At 36.1% G+C, this 18,233-nt stretch overlaps 3 protein-coding genes across 6 annotated transcripts; all 3 read right to left on the minus strand.

The window, feature by feature from the left end:
* Nucleotides 1-4,962: 4,962 nt before the first annotated feature.
* On the minus strand, nucleotides 4,963-6,674 carry LOC121741756 (putative low molecular weight protein-tyrosine-phosphatase slr0328). The gene is made up of 5 exons (XM_042134641.1): nucleotides 6,501-6,674; nucleotides 6,262-6,397; nucleotides 5,651-5,718; nucleotides 5,473-5,559; nucleotides 4,963-5,034 (listed from the first exon to the last, which is right to left on the minus strand). Exons 1-5 carry the CDS (start codon nucleotides 6,672-6,674, stop codon nucleotides 4,963-4,965), a joined length of 537 nt encoding a protein of 178 aa, XP_041990575.1.
* LOC121811660 (serine/threonine-protein kinase D6PK-like) lies at nucleotides 6,363-11,495 on the minus strand. 4 transcript variants are annotated; one of them, XM_042212548.1, is made up of 6 exons: nucleotides 10,862-11,495; nucleotides 10,645-10,724; nucleotides 8,383-10,042; nucleotides 7,032-7,926; nucleotides 6,501-6,600; nucleotides 6,363-6,397 (listed from the first exon to the last, which is right to left on the minus strand). In XM_042212548.1, the coding sequence occupies exons 3-4, from the start codon at nucleotides 9,969-9,971 to the stop codon at nucleotides 7,068-7,070; spliced, it is 2,448 nt and encodes an 815-aa protein (XP_042068482.1). In that variant the 5' UTR covers nucleotides 9,972-10,042; nucleotides 10,645-10,724; nucleotides 10,862-11,495; the 3' UTR covers nucleotides 6,363-6,397; nucleotides 6,501-6,600; nucleotides 7,032-7,067. The 4 variants fall into 4 exon arrangements, with proteins under 4 accessions (XP_042068482.1, XP_042068484.1, XP_042068483.1 ...); XM_042212550.1 differs by having other exon boundaries at nucleotides 10,521-10,724; XM_042212549.1 differs by having other exon boundaries at nucleotides 10,645-10,784.
* Nucleotides 11,496-13,796: 2,301 nt separating this feature from the next.
* On the minus strand, nucleotides 13,797-14,255 carry LOC121741757 (leucine-rich repeat extensin-like protein 3). The gene has a single exon (XM_042134642.1). The coding sequence runs from the start codon at nucleotides 14,253-14,255 to the stop codon at nucleotides 13,797-13,799; it is 459 nt and encodes a 152-aa protein (XP_041990576.1).
* Nucleotides 14,256-18,233: the final 3,978 nt, after the last annotated feature.

Below are 18,233 nucleotides of genomic sequence, written 5' to 3' on the forward strand. Positions count from 1 at the left end.
ACTACAACTCTTTCCTGAATCATAATTTACTAAGTATTATTTCAATTTTCTTTGCAAATAATCCATGCAAACTCAAAATTGGTTTTCTTAGTGACTTTAAACCATAAGATAAGATTTTCTCTTTTTTTCCATTTAATTTGCAAAAATATTCTATTTTATTTTTACTGTATATTTTTATTATAAAAAAAATACTCCATCCGTTTTCAAAAATTTCATTTTGGTATGTCCACAAAAATTAGTGTCATTTTTATTTATTGAATTTTTTTCACTAATTTTTCTCCTTCTCTCTTGTGCTTTACCCACTGTCTCTTTAAAGTTGTTCGGTCCACAGGTAAGACTATTTTTAATTTCTCGTTGACAGTACTAAGTAAAGGTGCTACCAACAAAAATTCTTACGTCCGCCCTTGATTACCTATTGTAACATAGTTACTGATGTTACATTTTTGGTCGAAACTAAGCTGTGTTGGAATATTATTAAACTTGATTTTGTAATGGAAATATCTAGCTATTGTAGAATTGTCTAGAAATAAGCTTGAGAAAATATCTAGATATTTTAGGAGAATAATCTAGATTATAGATATTATGTAAAAAATATCTAGATTTTTATAGATAAAAATCTAGATATTTATAATATAAAATTATTAGGTAGATTCTAGAATAGGAAGAGGATGCCTATTTATAGGAGTGAGTTGTAACATTTTATATGAGTTGAGAACTTGAAAAAGTTTGAGAAATAAAGAGTGTGTCTTACTTTCTCCATATCACCACTCCAAAAATCATTTCCTATATATTCCACTCATTCTCCTCTCAAATACTTCCTCCAAATTAAATTACTCTTCCAACATATATCTTATATATTCCAACAAGTTGTTCTTTTGCTTACTTGTTGTAGGACTAAATCAAGAAAAGAAAAGAGATTGTGAGGTGAAATGGACGAAAGGGATGGTGAAATTATTATGAATGCGGTCGACTGGAAGAAAAGGATGCGGGAAAGGTTGCAGGAGGTCTTGGGCGTGGAGGGTGACCTCAGCCTTGATAAGCTAGACAAGACACGTGATATACTCATTGCATTGAAGCGTTTGAAACTCAACAAGGATGAAGATACGATCTCCTTCAAGTGTCGGAGAGGTTCAAATCTTATATATTCCAACAAGCTGTTCTTTTGCTTACTTGTTTTGTAGGACTAAATCAAGAAAAGAAAAGAGATTGTGAGGTGAAATGGACGAAAGGGATGGTGAAATTATTATGAATGCGGTCGACTGGAAGAAAAGGACGTGGGAAAGGTTGCAGGAGGTCTTGGGTGTGGAGGGTGACCTCAGCCTTGATAAGCTAGACAAGACACGTGATATACTCGTTGCATTGAAGCGTTTGAAACTCAACAAGGATGAAGATACGATCTCCTTCAAGGTGCCGGAGAGGTTCAAGTGCCCGCTATCCAAGAAACTCATGAGGGATCCCGTCCTTCTTTCCACTGGATTGGTTCAATTTCCACTATTTATGTTGTAGTTTATTTAGAATTAACTTATGATTTTCAACTTGTTTGGAATTGTGAGTGTGTTAATTATGGTTATGTGTGCCAATGCATGGGTGTTTTTATGTTCTTTGTTTTGTTATTAGAGGGAGAATTTTTGGGATGGCTATGTGCATATATGGTTTGGTCTTATGCTGTTTATCAAGTGTGTTCATATACATATTTGAGTATATTCTCGTTCTCTTGTCGATTTATTATCTTTTTCTATTAAATATTTCAGTTTTGTTTGTTGATAAGATACTTTAATATGGCAGACATATGATTGTGAAGAGTTGCTTAAATCTGAGAATATGATACACACACCACCCTCACCTATAATCAGAAATCAACGGATACGTGGAATGATATCCACTTGGTGCCAAAATCGGGCAATCGAAATAATACGACGGTGTAATCCCGAGACACAAGATTTCATATGCATGATGCAGATGATTTCATCCGCCTCATCACTGAAGAAGCAACTTGAATATGCCGTCAAAATGTGTTTGCAAGCCATGGCTCAATATGATTGAGAGTGATGATTTTATTAAGTTGGATCTTTCTGAATCGGCTCCCGTCCTAGTTGTCTCGATACGGGGCATTGATTCAAATTGATTCAATGTTTTCAAATTGGACGTCTCCATTCCTGTGACAGCTTCAAATTGGTTAATTTTTTTCCAATCGGAAGCCAAGCACAAGCACAAGCACAAGCAAGACCCAATCACCAAGTTTGATTTCTCTCACGCATCATCAATACTTGGTTCTGCCAATGGTCTGCTCCTTAAAAACCCTAAAAGGAATCCGTCTAGTGATCCACTTTATGTATGTAATCCGACCACCCGTGAATTTCTTGAGCTCCATGCGCCTTACCTACGTGATCTAGATTGTTATGGACTAGGAGTGAGCAAAATAAGTGGACAACACAAGGTTGTCCTTCTTAACTGTAGATACAGAAGTTTTAGATTAATTCTTGAAAGAGGATCTTCGTGGAGACGGGTTTTCCCACCATTGTTTGATTGGTGCTACAGCTCAGTTGGTGTATTTGTTAATGGCAAGCTCTATTGGTTGATTACAAAATGGAAGGAGAAGATTCCTTGCATTTGTTGTTTTGATATTGAGACAGAACATTTTAGCACTTTTGTTGCGCCTGTGGATGCTAAAAGAAGAGATCGTATCAAGTGGAGGTTGTATGCTTTGGGGGATTCCTTGTGTTTTTGTAATGATGAACCATATGATAAGGAGATATGGAAATCTGAACATGTCAAGAGACGTTGGAGCAAGATACCTTTCATCGTGGACCGACCTTATTTAGGATTATGTTTCATGTTTAATCATCCCCCATTCAGACATTCCAACCCACGTCTTCAGCCTATCAAAGTTTACAGAAATGCAATGTTATCAAATAGCGGATATGGCAGCGCTATGGCATGGCGTTCGGTGGTGGAAACGCCATAGCACCATGTCGCTGTCATAGCACCGCCATATCCGACATTTGACAACATTGCGTGTGTACTGCATTTAGGAATAAGACATTATGCAAGAAACATGGTGGTTAGAGTAGTATATTATGCTTTATTAATTGTTTAAAGTGTTTTAGATGTTATATTTTTAATATTTTTTAATTTTTGAATTATATATAAATATATAAGTATTATTTTATTTATTTAATTTTTTACCGCCATATCCCTGTGGCGGTTTTTAGGCAAACCGCCATAAGCCGCCATACGAGATTGATAACATTGCAGAAATGGCGACATGTTGATGTTACGTGATGAGAAGTGCTTTTTATACTACTCATACAAGAGGAGAAATGTTATAGAAATTAGTTTGTTTGGCACAAAGGATGATGGTTGTTACAATATAAACGCCATTCTTCTCACTCCAAGTTATCTTTTACTCAAAAGAGATTTGGGTTTGGAGAATGTAATTTCATTTTAGTTTATACATTTCTTTATCGTAATTTACTTGTGTTATCATTTTTTACTATTTACCTATTATTGATCCATTTAAATTAACTACCAAAAGATTTTGAGAGTTTGGGGATAGCATTTGATCCAAAAAGTTCAATATATTGGCCATGGCTTTGCTTATTTTATTGAAGTTGAGACTTCAGTTGTTGGTGAGGAAACTGCTAAAGCCTCTTGTAATTTTCCAAATGTTTGCTTCTCAAGTGTGACATTGGATTTTATTTTCGCCGTTGCAATAATTCATCACATTACGATACTTATTTCTCACGCAAATCATGACGGACGTTGCACTGCTACAATTTGCAAGAAAACACTTTTTTAAAGGGAAAAAAAGAAAAAGTCTTTTCAATTTGTTGAGAATATCTGGGGAGAGATTTTGATGAAATAGTCTGTGTGTGTCACTGTTTGTGTTGAAGAGTGAAAGTGGGAATTATAAGCAGAATTGCAATTAATGGAAAAAAGTCTCTTTTTTTCAAAAATGTCAAGAAATTAGTGCAATTAGTATTGATATGGTTAGTTGCAATTAGTGCAATTAGTATTGATTTTTTTTTGTTAAATTTTTAAAGATCGGATCTAAGGGACGATAAAAATCTGATCCTGAGAAATGATACATATGCCCTCAATTAAATGGGAGGTGGAAAAGGAAATCAACCATTTCAACACGGGCCCGACCATCTCCACGGGCATGGTGGAAATTGTGTCATATATACTAAGGTCATTCTTAGTATGATGAAATGGAATGAACGTGAAATGGATTGACACTGCCCTCGTTAGGCGACAAGGAGTGTACCCGAGGATCTTCTTTACGTTGCAAGGAAATCTCCGGGAAAGAACTCAACTCGTCGTCGAATTTGAGTTTCAAGATTCTTACATGTCCTTGTGCAATGGTCTGCAAATCATTTCTCCAAAAATGTGGAATACTCGAAAGTAATGACATGAAGGCAGATGTTCGTTTGATAAGTCAATAGAATTATTATGAACCGAATATTAAGCCACAGATATAATGATAAATCAAGAGGAACCCTCACAAACTAAACACAATAGTTTCAGGAATTATTCAACTTCATAATGACCATCTAGGTAAATGCCCTATCTATTTAAAACGAAAGCTCAGAATGTTTTTTCATTTTAAATTGTCCACCAAAATTAAGGAAAATTTTCTATGAGGCGGGTCTCATTAGAAACTAGCAATACTTCAAAACTAAATAAATAACAGTTTGAACTCGTTTCTACGTGTGATATCATGCATAAAATATATAGATATGCTATTAGTATTTATTATTCAGATTGAGAAAATTCACTGGTTAAATAGTTTTTATTTTAGGGCATCAAAAAGAGAGAATAACAATGATAAGTAATACTAATGGAAGATTAAACAGAGTGATAGTAGCATCAAAAATTTCATGTGTCGATGCAAATTGAAAGTTAGTTGTCGAGTAGAAATATGGAAGACAACAAGCATGGATGGAGAAGAAAGCCCGAAACTTAGCCAAGACTTGTTGTGCCAAGAATACTTTCCAAGAGCGATGCACAAGCATCTTCGAGTATATCTAGAACCTACCACAAACATAATAAAAAACATGAGTTTACAATCATGTCGCTTTCTGAGCACATACTGTGGAACTAAGGCAGCTGAGGAATGGAGGAACACCAAGTCGGAAAAAAAACATAACGATTCAAGTCGAGACAAACAGTAAAACTAAGCTTGAGAGTTTGAAACTAGAAGCTCATGTTCCATGGGAGTTTTCTACAGATAAACTTCAATGTAAGCTTGTGCTGTCAAAAAACATGTCACATCATTTTGTGATGTGTTTCCTTCTAATCTCATTCAAATAAAAACTTCTATTTCAGTATGAAATTTATTTGCCATCACTGCAGTCTGTACCAAAGTCATTATTTGTTACTTCATGTTTTATTTAAAAGAAGCATGGATCTTAGCCAAAATCTAAGCATAACTACTTGCGTATGAGATAAGCTGCAACAAATGTGTGTTACCTTCTCGAAACCTTGTTGGCCACCATAATACGGGTCAGGCACCTCAGTTTCATTATGCCGCTTGCAGTAGGAACACATTAACTGAACCTGCAAGCATCAATTCAACGATGAACGACAATCCTATGTCAGAAAAAGGAATTTAGACGAAAACAATCACATCAGATATTGGCATACATACCTTCTTAGCTGCATCAGCAGGTAATGTCTCTCTCTTCTTCCACTTCTCAAATGCCGCAAGTATATTCTCTTACAAGTTACAACAACAGTACGAGTCTCATCCATTTAGCAAATACCCTTCCATATCCTTCAACCATATACTAATAATAAAGGCAAATACACTCATTTTGGCCCATAAACCAACCTATCCTGACCTTCTATGAAATTAATACATACTCCATATAAGCCTTGTAATTACTGATTTAGGCACAATTTAGCCCGGTGGTGATTCCCGGATTCAATATATCTGGAAAATTGGGATTTACCGAGTCATCAAAACGACTTTTTTCTTTCTATGCTATATGTAGTTTTTTAAATAGACACATAAAACAATGTCATTTCAATGACGGAATATCTTCATTTTCCATGTTACCAAATTTATGCAGGTAGAGTAAACTCCGGTTGCCAACGAGGCCTACGCCGGAAATCACTAGGGGCTAAGCCGAATTATGGGGCTAAACGATTGTGTTTCCCTAACAATAAAAGCCAAACACATGATAGAAATCTACAAATCATTTGCATCATCAAAAGCAGTAGAATGCAATACTGAAACAGCAAACAACACAGGCACACCTTTATTCTGCCTGTCCATGGCAAGAATGAGATCAAAATCTGTGAAATCGGAGGGCCTTATCGGCCTCGATATCGAAGTTATCTCAACATCACGCTTTTTCGCAGCTGCTATCATTCTTGGGTCTGCTTGATTTCCCTAGGTTAATCATTAAAAGTAATTAGAAAATCATAACAAGCCCCCATTCAAGAATCAATTTTTACAATTCCTATGAACTCCCACGACACACGCAGAGAAATACCTCATGATAATTGATGGTTCCAGCGGAATCAATGAAGAATTGGGAGTGAAGATTCCTTTGCTTTACGAGGTGGGTGAAGACGCCTTCAGCAGCGGGGCTTCTGCAGATATTTCCGAGACAAACAAAGAGAACTGAAAATGGCTTAGTAGTAGCAGGTGATGGCGCCGAAGCCATTGATGATCGGTTTTGAAATCAAGAGTGTTTTGGGTTTTACAGCAAATCTTGCTGTTGTGCTTCATTTTAGGTGGGAGTCAGTGAGGGCAAATCAGTAAATTGATTCCTTTCTTATTTTGTTTTTCCCTTTTTGTGTGAATTAGATTTTAACTTAAGTAATCTCATAAATTGTAGTCCCATTTTTCATGTATCATTGTACATGTGCTTAGTCTCGATTAAGTTGAGATTCATCGTAGCTTGTATATGTGCTGCCAACTTCCAAACACATTTACATTATATACTCTACAATTATATATCAATTACATGAAAGAGGTAATCTTGAGTTAGAAAAACAAAGGGAAAAACACAAAGACTAACCTATTTCAGTGTTGATTATACCACATTCTGATTTTGCTAGAACATCTCAAACTCTATCCCCTCACCCCTCTCCTCAAATTCTGTGGGGAGCTTGCTCTTTTTACTGTGAGAAACAGTGTTAGAGATAACATTACCGAAATCAAAGAACTTGGGCAGCTCTGGTGGCGTCTCACATCTGATCAACGCCCAGTTAAGCCCCTCGAAAAACGGGTGTTGCTTGATTTCTGCAGCCCCCTTTGCAGACCCAAGTCTGTTCTCTGCCTCTTTCTTCAGCAACCTCCTCATCAAGTCTCGAGCTTGAGAGCTAACCATCGGACATTGTGGAAACTGGAGGCACTGTGACACCACGTTTGATATAGTATCCTCGTTGCTGGATCCTTTAAAGGGCGTCTTACCGTATAAAAGCTCATACAGGAAGATCCCAAACGTCCACCAATCCACTGCACTCCCATGACCTTCCCCTTTGATGACCTCTGGAGCCAGATACTCGTGTGTCCCCACAAAGGAGTTGGATCGTGCAGTTACAGGCTCGACTACCAGCTGAGGCAGTGGGATGACCTGAGCAGCTAACTCGGATTTTAGCTTGCGGGTTTTGGCTGCAGCAGTTAGGAACTTGGGTGTGAAACATGAAAGCTGCCATGATGGTTGAAGGCAGAAGGGATGTATGCAGCTGGAATCCGAGCAGGGACTGGACATCTTCTTTGGTGTCTCAGAAACACGAGAAGACGACTTGAGTAGCATAGGATTTGCCGCACATCTGAGGGATAAGTCAAAGTCTGAGAGCATGATGTGACCATCTTCACGAACCAAAATGTTTTCGGGCTTCAAGTCTCTGTACACCACACCGAGCATGTGAAGGTACTCTAAAGCGAGGAGTATTTCAGCAGCGTAGAACCTGCACGCCCATGTTCAGATTATTGGGTGCAAGAGAGAATTTTGAAGAGATTCAAACTGTTGTGTACCACCTCCAATGAGAGCATTTGAAGAGATTCAAATCAGACTTCATTTAAGCAATTAATATGCCTTCAGGTATTTAGAAAATTTTCTGCTTAATCTTCATTTTTTAAAGTTTTGCATCGGTTTTCCATAAAAACATCGCTCCAACTACTTCAAATGCCTGTATCTAGTGGGAAATCTGAATTATCTTCCTAGCAGAAGATGAGTGGATATAAATCGATAATAAAGCAAGTATTCACTCTTTTTCTACCTACATCACAGATCAAAATTTCAAGTTATTATGGTGGGAACCTGAAATCACCTAAAGCAAGTATTCGATTTTTTTCAGCTGATCATGTTAGAGAGGTATTGAAAAGTGAAACGTACTCGTCATAAGCAGAGCTAAAGAATTTACCTGGCAGCTTTCTCTGGAAAACTCCTAGTGAGCTGCTTTTGGCGAAGCACGTGCAGATCACCCCCAGGACAGTATTCCATGACTAAACACAGATACTTATTTGTCATAAAATGGGCATAAAGTGTAGGAAGAAAAGGATGATCCAGAATTTCAAGGATCTCTTTTTCAGTTTGAGCCCTCTGCATTTTCTTTCTGCTGCTCAAATATTCATTATCTATAACTTTCATGGCAAAGACGCTGCCCGTGCCAATCAGCTGAGAGAGGTATACCGTGCCAATATCTCCACCACCAATCTTCCTCAACAACTTAAAATGTGTCATGCCCAATCTACCGTGCTGCTTCTGGACAGAACTTATGGCTTCCCATCTCAAGTCCTTCGACATATGAGGTCGATAGCCACTTCGGCTAGACCCACTGGGATAGCTCTCGTCACTATAGCTTGTTGTGCTGCTATATTCTCCTATGCTACTTTTTGAGCTCTGTGAGAACTCTCCTTTTTCCCTTGATCTCGACCTTTCATCAGCTTTCATCAAAACACTCTTTGATTTGTTAAAGGTATGTGGAACATGATAATTCTTAGGAGCACTAGAATCTATGGAGCATGATGGGAATGATTCCTCCAACTCTTCCCATCGCTTCTCCAGGACAGAATCTGGTGTTTGGTGGGCTAGTTTGCTAGTCTCGTTACCACTATCATTCTTAGGCCCTTCACTATGGTGACTGCGATTCTTCTTAGTAAAGGTCCTTTTTGGCACAATTTTCTTCTTCGCAATGTTTTGAGTTGTTACATTTTGTTGAGATGTACCAAAACCTTTGTCAGTGCTTCTGATTTGCTCCGTTTTCACATGCTTCTTTTGCAGCCCACTTGATGTCTCTGAACTCTCAGACTCTTCGACTTTCTTGTTAAGTGCAATGTTAACAGATGAATATGGCAATTTCAACCTCCCCACGGGATCAGAATTCGGAAGACTGCATCCATCGTTAGTGGGAATAGGAGTGATATCTTCTGAAAGAACAGAAGACTGCCTGTTTCTCTCGGAAACTTCAGCCTTGTGTGATACATTCGACGAGCTTCTTTCATGTACTAATGATATCTCCATCAAATTCCCTTTAACTTCGTCAAGAGGCCGAGCAGCAGCTTCACTTGCTTCAGTAACTACAGCCCTGTACAACTTTTTGACAGCTCCTACTTCTGAAATCCCAGGAGAAGCCGATGGCCTTGACATGCGTTTCTTCACTGCAGCCATCTCCGATGCTTGAGAGATGCATAACCCTCTCAACGCCTGTTTCAAACTCACTGGCTCCGAAAGTCCAATACCCGAAGCATGAGAAGGGCCATCTCGCATTGGCCTCTTCATGGCACTTTTGTGTGATGCGTCTCTAACATATCGTTCTGATTGACCAATACCTCGACGAGAGCTCCCAATCTCAATTGCTTCAAAGATTTTGTTGATGTCATCCTCAATACTAGGCTTCTTTAGTGATTTCCCCAAATGATGCTTTCCAGCAGCGTCTCTACTAATATTAGATTCAGAGTCGTAGCTTTCTGTCAACTCTATTATCTCATGTCTACCAAGCAGCGCACTCATGATCGTGGAAGGCAAAATGGAGGTGACTCGACAATCATGCCAGAATATAATTTGTGGTCATACGAAAATACCTTGATAGTCACAGACGACAAGGTATCATCAGCTATATATCCGAGAAATTACCAAACAGCATTCAGTTTAGCAATATAACTAGTCATTTTTGCATCGACGACATTAAAAGTTCTAAATGAGCTTTTCAGAAATTGTGTCAGTTGTGATATTTTCAAAATTCATTCATAAGGTTCTAAATGTTTGTGCTGAAAAGGTAGTCTGCAAAAATCATTAACTTTAGACAACAAGAAGCAGATCCAAAGTCAAGTTCAAGCTGAGATCCTACTTTTCTTCTTCTAAATTTAGATCTTCTTCACACTTCAATCTGGGATTCTTTCATACTAGGATCCAAGAACTCTTTGAAAATACTTATCTTGTTAACTGATTAAACAAATGAAGATCACATACGCCAGTCAAAAATTCACAGAAAGTAACAAAAAAAGGTAAAGTTCACAAAAAGTTGAGCTTTTTCATGGAATTTGAAACCACAAAGATCACCTGTTAGACAGAAAAAGGAAAACGCATAAACCATTAGCACAACCTAATCATTCTCTCTTGTTCATAAAAAGAGGCCACTTTGAGTAAATTGGACGAGAAAAAATGAAAGAAACTGATCCCAAACCTCATTGATTACGAGTTGTCTCTCTCACTTCCAGACTAACAACAAGGATACATCAACAAGTTGGACCACTCTTCATCCCACTACAATCCAACCGCAACTAATGAAATTTAGAACCCAATATAGCAAACACCAAAATTATCCTAAACATAATTCAAACATTAGCATACCCAAAAAAAAGCCATGAAAATGGAGAGAGTGAAAGAGAGAAGGTACCTACCTGTTGAAAGGACCAAAGCAGCAAGCCGAGGGCAAAAAACAATTCAAAACTGGAAATTAAAATTTTTTTTTAAAAGAGCATAAAGAAAGGAACAGAAAAAGAAAAGAAAAGAAAAGGAGGAAACAAGAAAACCCCACAAATTATATTGGAAGAAATATATAGAGGGTGAACATAACAATTCAATCTACCAGTGAAGAAGGGCACGAGAAAGTGAGGGTGGGGTGTAATTGCAATTTGCGAAATTGCAGTGGGAGTAAAAGGAGTGAAAACTGTAAAGCAGAGAGAGGGAGGGAGCGGGGAATTCTTTATGCAAATCACGAGAAGAAGCGGCGTTGGTTCTTTTTGGGTATGAATAATGATGATGATGAACAGCAGTAGTAGTAGTAGTAGTATAGTCTAAGTTGTAAATACTGAAATGGCGGAAAAGGGAAAGTTGAAGAAATTGAATACTAGTATAACTATGTACTACTACGTTGCATTTGCTGTGTATATTTGGAGGGAAGAGGAAGGAGGGGTGTGTGTGTCAACGCCATGGATGAGGTCGAGGATGTCAATTCTTTCTCTGCAACAATTTATTTCAATTTTCAACCACCTTGATTTGCTCATTCGTGTCGTCCAACTTCTTCAACGCCAATATCATTTTATATCAATATACTATACATAAATTCTCTATTCATATGCTTATAAATAAATTCGATAGGTGTATTTGTGATAAATGTTAGGACTTAGGAGTGCTAAATCGTGAACCAAATGATGAGACAAATTTGGTTTATTTTTTAATCTTAAAATTGGTGCAATTATGATAAGGAAAATGTTATACTACAAACTGAGCACCATGTTCATTGAATGTAGATCTAGTATTATTTGTACAAAAAAAAGAGTATTTATTTCGTTTTACGTATTTAATTTAATTTTAATACATTAGTAGTTGTTATTTAAATTCATACTGTTTATAAAAATGACAGCTTAATTTATTTTATTCTATGCAACTTCAAGTAAATGAATAAAATAATAAATTAAATTGAGTTTAATTTTTAATGAAAATTGTAAAATTAAAAATGTCAATAACATTTTTTATTAGTATTAAACTAAATATGTAAAACAAAACCAACAATGATAAACGTATATTTAAAAAGCATGATTCTGATGTAAGTCATGTAATATGTTAAATGTAACATGTTATGTTGTAATGTATCATAGTATCATTTTCTGATATATTAATAACTTAACATATTTAACGAAAAAACAAAGTGTATTTTAGTTTGTAAGACACCTAATTCAATTTATAAAACATTTTGAAAATGATATGATAAAATTGAAAACAGCCAAAGTTTAAAAGTAAAACTTCACCAACATGCGAACAATAATCATTAATGGTTCAAACTTTGTTTTCTTACATATGGAGATTGAATGTTTGCTTATAGCCGCATATATAATTCTACAAAAACAGTGAATTAGCAAAAAGTAAAGCAAAAAGTATCAACATTTAATAAGACGAAGATGACAACTCGTGCTTAATGTTTTAGCAGTTGCATGTTAATTCATGTATCCAAAAAATAGACAAGGATTATGTATATAAGTATTACACGCATAGATAAAATAATAAAGGATAAAACTAAATATATAGATGGATGTCTACGTATACACAACGTATGGTAAATGCGTATTTTTCCTATTATACTATTGTGGGAACAAGAAATATCGTATATCTTTGCGTTTTACATCTTCATTAATATAAATTGACATATAATAGACATGTTCGTGTAGCTAGATAATTAGTCGCAATCAACATTTAATAACAGCACTCCGAACTTGACCTCGAAGAATTATCACCTCATATACATGACACATAATTAATAAAACACAACCATACAATAAATATACTCCATAAAACACATCAATTTTTCATGATATTTTTATCGCCATATATATATATAACTTTTTAGGAGTATATTACAATAATATATTATTATGATATGATTATGTTTATCGGCAATCATCCAACTTAATAAGTTAAATTTTAATATTAAATTTGATTATATCTTTTACCCATCATAAATATTCATCCAACTTAACCATATGAAGTATTTTTTTATGGAACAATCTCATTTGTTGATAAAGCAAAAGGATCGGAGACCAGTTATCAGACTTCTCGTATGGATTTGGCGATCTGACCTTCGACGTTCTCGAAAGATAGACCTCGAATTGCTGATTTTCGAACGTTCTCCAACGAACAGCAATTAGGAAACGAAAGATAATATTCTTGTTGCTCCAGACAAGTTTAGGGAAAATATTATATTCATTGATTGATTGATACAATGATATAATCTCTCATATTTATAATACTAGAATACTAATACCCTAACTTATTGAATAAGAAACACATATCTAAATATAAATGGGAAAGATATGGTGAATAAATAAGAAACTAAATAATTGGAATATCCTATTATATAGGATCGTATCAACTCCCCCACGGTTAAAATTCACATTGTCCTCAAGGTGGGAACCACGAACCATTGACGAGAGTTGAAAGCAAAAGCTTTAGCAAGGCGTCTCCTCCCGATCAAACACATATCGAACAGATGAATGTCTCTATTTATCACCTTTGTCAAAAATCAACAAAGGAGACCCAATGTTGTCGGCAAAATTCCATGCCAAAATGAAAAGCTTTGTTCATGCCTCTCAGAATGCTCAAACATGGCGTGGCATTGCGCGGAGGGATGAATCATACATCGACGTTGAGTGATGTCGAACGATGAACAGTACCTGGAATATCACCATCAAAGAAATCCACATGGATATAGGCAATTATCCTTACACCAGTGCAAGCACCTCCTCTCTTAAACCAACAATTCTCAACATCTTTCGATGACATTTGAGCAACATTGAACGATGCGATTATATTCTCCACTTCACCAATAGAACCATCCTCCTATTTATCTTCTAGCAATGTCTCATTCTCTTCACTAATATCTGGGTTGTACAGCTGCAAAATTGGGGTCGGTGGGGGCGGGTCATCGTGTAACAATTCACCCTCATCTCTACTGACGTCAGGGCAGCACGACGGTGCTGGTGGAGTTGAAGGCGGAACAGCAACGACAACAGGTAGCGAGGGGCTAGATGGATCGTGACGGAGATAAGGAAGTGAGAGGTGTCGGGATTCCACGGCATGAGGCAGCAGATAGCCAAGAGGGATTGGTGGAACATATTGCGGTGACTCCCAACATGTAGGTGAATGTGGTGGCCGGTATGGGGGTGGCGTGGGCTGATCCTCATGCTGCCCCCGGTGAGATCCGATGTAGGGCTTTCGCGGGGACTCGTCTGACAAATAGGGCGGTTGCCCAAAATTCGAGGTCGTGTACTGCCTTGGCGGTGCATAGGAGGAATCCATGTTGGTGTAGGTCGGCTGTCCATATAGTGGGGGGTCCTAGTAGCTAGGCGGCGGTTGTTCATATGCCAAGTACCCATGGAAAGTGTATTGTCCCTGCGTCTCCCGGCATGTAGGCTGATTGTACACACATGTGTTGTGCGACATCCGGCGAGCAGGTAGCGGCCCATATGCGGCCCGACCAAACTGTTGTCGATGGTCCGGAGGGTCCCAGCAAGGCAGCGAACAGTAACGCAGGTCTCGAGCCGGCTGTGGCGGTGGCTCCGGCAGCGGACGAGTGCGAAGCTTTCTGCGGGAATCGTAGCACGCATAAGGCTATTGTGTATACGTTGCTTTTGACACCTGCAAGTTTGTCACACGCCGTTCGATTTTGTCACAACGTGATTCCAACCTGGAGATAGCGGCATCCAATTGATCAAACAGTTGTTCATAACGCCCCAATTCGGTGTAGTTGCGTGACATGATGACGTTGAACGGCGGCGGTGAAGCTCGGCAGTGGGAGATGATCGGGGCAGGTCCTGTGACTGTATTTTTTTTTATAATGGTGATTTATTTGGGGAATATGAATGAACGAAGACGGGGGATGAGCACGAGATGAAAGCACCAGTTGTTACAGACGTGCTCAGCAACGAGACCAGTTATCAGACTTCTCGTATGGATTTGACGATCTGACCTTCAACGTTCTCGAAAGATAAACCTCAATTTGCTGATTTTCGGACGTTCTCCGACGAACAGCAATTAGGAAACGAAAGATAATATTCTTGTTGCTCCACACAAGTTTAGGGAAAATATTATATTCATTGATTGATTGATACAATGATATAATCTCTCTTGTTTATAATACTAGAATACTACTACCATAACTTATTAAATAAGAAACAAATATCTAAATATAAATGGGAAAAATGTGGTGAATAAATAGGAAACTATAATTGGAATATCCTATGATATAGGATCAGGATCATATCAGACCGTTTGATTGCATTTGTCCTCACAACGAACTGTAGTTGAGGGGAGAGAGGAGCCATTTCTCAATTTTATAATGTTTTATTTTATAATTTGCTTATAAATGCAAGTTATACAATACAAATGTTGAACATCTAAATTAGGTCGTTCACAGTTCATAAAATTATGCAAAGTTATACAATATAAATGTTAGTCTAAATTAGGTCATTCACAATTCATAAAATTATGCAAAGTTATACAATACAAATGTTAATCGTCAAAATTAGGACTTTCACAATCCATAAAATTGATCACCTTGTATATGTAAAATTACGTACATAAAAATGGTGAAGTCCAAATTGTCCAATGATGATGGCAAAGACTTTTTGTAGCCATTAACGGCGGGGTGTTTTACCTTAAAGTGAAGTAAAAGACACATTCCCATCATTACTCTTCATTTGAAATAAGAATGACAAAAATTGCTTTCAATAAATTGAAAACAACCCTATCCCCATATGACCATATTAACATGCTTCTGTTCGAATACAACTTCTACACTCTTTCAAGATCATTTTTACCTCTAGTCAAAACAGGAAAATAGTCACAATTAAATCAAAATGGGCCAAATCTAACCACATTTGTTAGAATATGAGTTGATTACAATTACATGCGTCGATGTCATATAGTAATAAGTAATAACGTACTTGCTTAGAAGTTGGCCCAAATTAGATATATCAATGCAATCAAATTCACGTAATAGACCTGTCTCTTGGGACCATATTATAAAATTACAGTTGCACAATCAATTAATCAAAATATCTCAAAAAGCATAGAGACACGTATATTTTTATAATTTTATACATAATTAGAATATTTATAGATAATTTGGGTTGAATCATAAAGAGGTGGAGAAATGCCCCATCATTCATACATGTGGATCATCATTGCGCACAAACATATTTTTGTGACTAAAATTATCTTATTGTTAATACATCCTCAATAAACTCAATTCTTGTGCAATATAACATACAAAATATATAAATGAGTTATAACATGTAAAATATAAGTATACATTTAATTGCAACCACACTTAATAGTATCAATATTATTGGCCACCCAAAAGAGGGACCTTTTACACCTATATTTCATCTTTAGGTTTAACTGCTATTAACTCTGATTTTTAAAATAAATCGATGATATGATTGATTCCCTATATGGTCTAGGTTTTAATTACAGTACTTGGTTTTTTAAATGCCCAACTCCAACATGGTTGGACATCAACCAAAATATAATAGAGAGAAATATGTGCTATGTCTATACTTTTTCCAACGCAAGAACCAACTTCAATAGAGAGAAATATGTGATATGTTTTGTGTACTTTTTCTCCCTAGGAAAAAAAACTTTGTTATTATATGACCGAAATTATTATACTCTCTCCGTCCTATAAAAATATAAACTCTTAGGATGACACGGAATTAATGTACATTTGGTAAAATAGAGAGATATAGAAAGAAAAGTAATTATAGTATTATTAGCGAAGAATGATGTCCACCTTTGTAGAGAGAATGTAAGTTACAAAAAATAGAATGCGATATTTTTATGAGCCATCCCAAATGAAAAAATGTCCTTATTTTTTATGGGATATAGGGAGTATAATTTATTAATTAGTTAAGGGTAAATCAGATGCTCATTAGATTTTAGTGAAAGTTTAATCATTTCTATTGAGGATTTATATATCATGAATTCACGATTTATTAATCGCGAGTATAATTTAAATATAGAGCATGAATTCAGCATGCATCCATCCCGTATAATCAGATGGTTTTGGTTTCGTAATTCAATACCGAATTTGCACGAAACAAAATTTTTGTATATAGTTCGAAATTTGTAATTTAAATGATTTATAAGGTAAAAATAATAGTATAAGAGTTGCAACGACCATAATAAATCAAAATAAACTAAACTTATAAATTTGGAATCAGACATACATATACTATTTCAGTTGCTCTAATTAATTTTCAGTGGATGATTGCGGTCTTCGAATGGAGTTAATCGGATACAAGAATTGGGCTTTGAAAAAAATGATCAACTCGAGAATTGGGCTCGATCTTGAAATATTAATTGGGCTACGTTGGTGATTTGGGCATGCTATTTTTGGGTAACAAATCCTAGATATGTATGATTAAGAATCGAAAAAATAACATATATATTTTTTTTGCAATAAAATTAGAGCATAACTATATTGGTTAAGTCAAAAGAAAATTAAACAAATATCCTCTGTCAATCGGTTTGTGCTCTTCTACAATTTATCTAAAGATCAATATTAATAAGAATTAAGGACTAAGTATAAACTCATGAAAGTTTGGTGGATGATTCAAAAAGAAGAAAATGAAACACAATTCACAACATAAAAAATTGTTGAATGCTAGTATGAAATTGAAATTTCAAAGGAAAGCGCGAAGTGGAAACCCACCAGTCCCTCTACTAATCTACACCAATAAATTGACATAAATCTATTAATGAAAGTATATAAATGCTGGAGTAGCAAATTAAGATACTGCATATTTCAGGTACTTACATGGTACAGAAATGTTGTTGCAACGTCGCTTAAATATGTGAAGTCCGAAATCAGAATCTATAAATGCCTTTGAAATTTCAAAATGAGACCCCTTCTCCATCCCTTAAATCCATTCATAAATCTATAAAACCATGTAATGAAAATGCAACTAAATATTTATAGTAGGATTTTGATCCAAACAAAAATGCATCTAAATTCAAAAATACAACCCAAATGTGTTTAAAATTAAGCCATCTGATGGTCAATGATTAACCAAAAACAAGGAAGGTCATTATTAACCAATTCGAGGTGATCTTATAAAATATGGGTTTGAGGTCATTGTTAGACCATTTTAGACCATCCTTTATCAAAAAGTGGTTTGATGTCATTGTTAGACCATTTTAGGCCATCCTTTATTAAAATAACCTAAAAATAATCTAACAATGACCTAAAAATGCCCTTCGTATCATTTTATTTTG

Source organism: Salvia splendens, chromosome 7 (genome assembly GCF_004379255.2).
Source record: "Salvia splendens isolate huo1 chromosome 7, SspV2, whole genome shotgun sequence".
Classification (NCBI taxonomy): domain Eukaryota; kingdom Viridiplantae; phylum Streptophyta; class Magnoliopsida; order Lamiales; family Lamiaceae; genus Salvia; species Salvia splendens.

What these genes read in the sequence shown, in the direction of transcription:
- LOC121741756 (XM_042134641.1), bottom strand. Translation starts at nt 6,674, where the DNA reads ATGGCTTCGGCGCCATCACCTGCTACTACTAAGCCATTTTCAGTTCTC. An exon ending in CATGGACAGGCAGAATAAAG is followed by an intron (nt 5,719 to 6,261) that starts GTGTGCCTGTGT and finishes GTAACTTGTAAG; the next exon opens with AGAATATACTTGCGGCATTT. An exon ending in GCCAACAAGGTTTCGAGAAG is followed by an intron (nt 5,035 to 5,472) that starts GTAACACACATT and finishes TGTTTGTGGTAG; the next exon opens with GTTCTAGATATACTCGAAGA.
- LOC121811660 (XM_042212551.1), bottom strand. Translation starts at nt 9,971, where the DNA reads ATGAGTGCGCTGCTTGGTAGACATGAGATAATAGAGTTGACAGAAAGC. An exon ending in TTTCCAGAGAAAGCTGCCAG is followed by an intron (nt 7,927 to 8,382) that starts GTAAATTCTTTA and finishes ATGGGCGTGCAG; the next exon opens with GTTCTACGCTGCTGAAATAC.
- LOC121741757 (XM_042134642.1), bottom strand. Translation starts at nt 14,255, where the DNA reads ATGGATTCCTCCTATGCACCGCCAAGGCAGTACACGACCTCGAATTTT.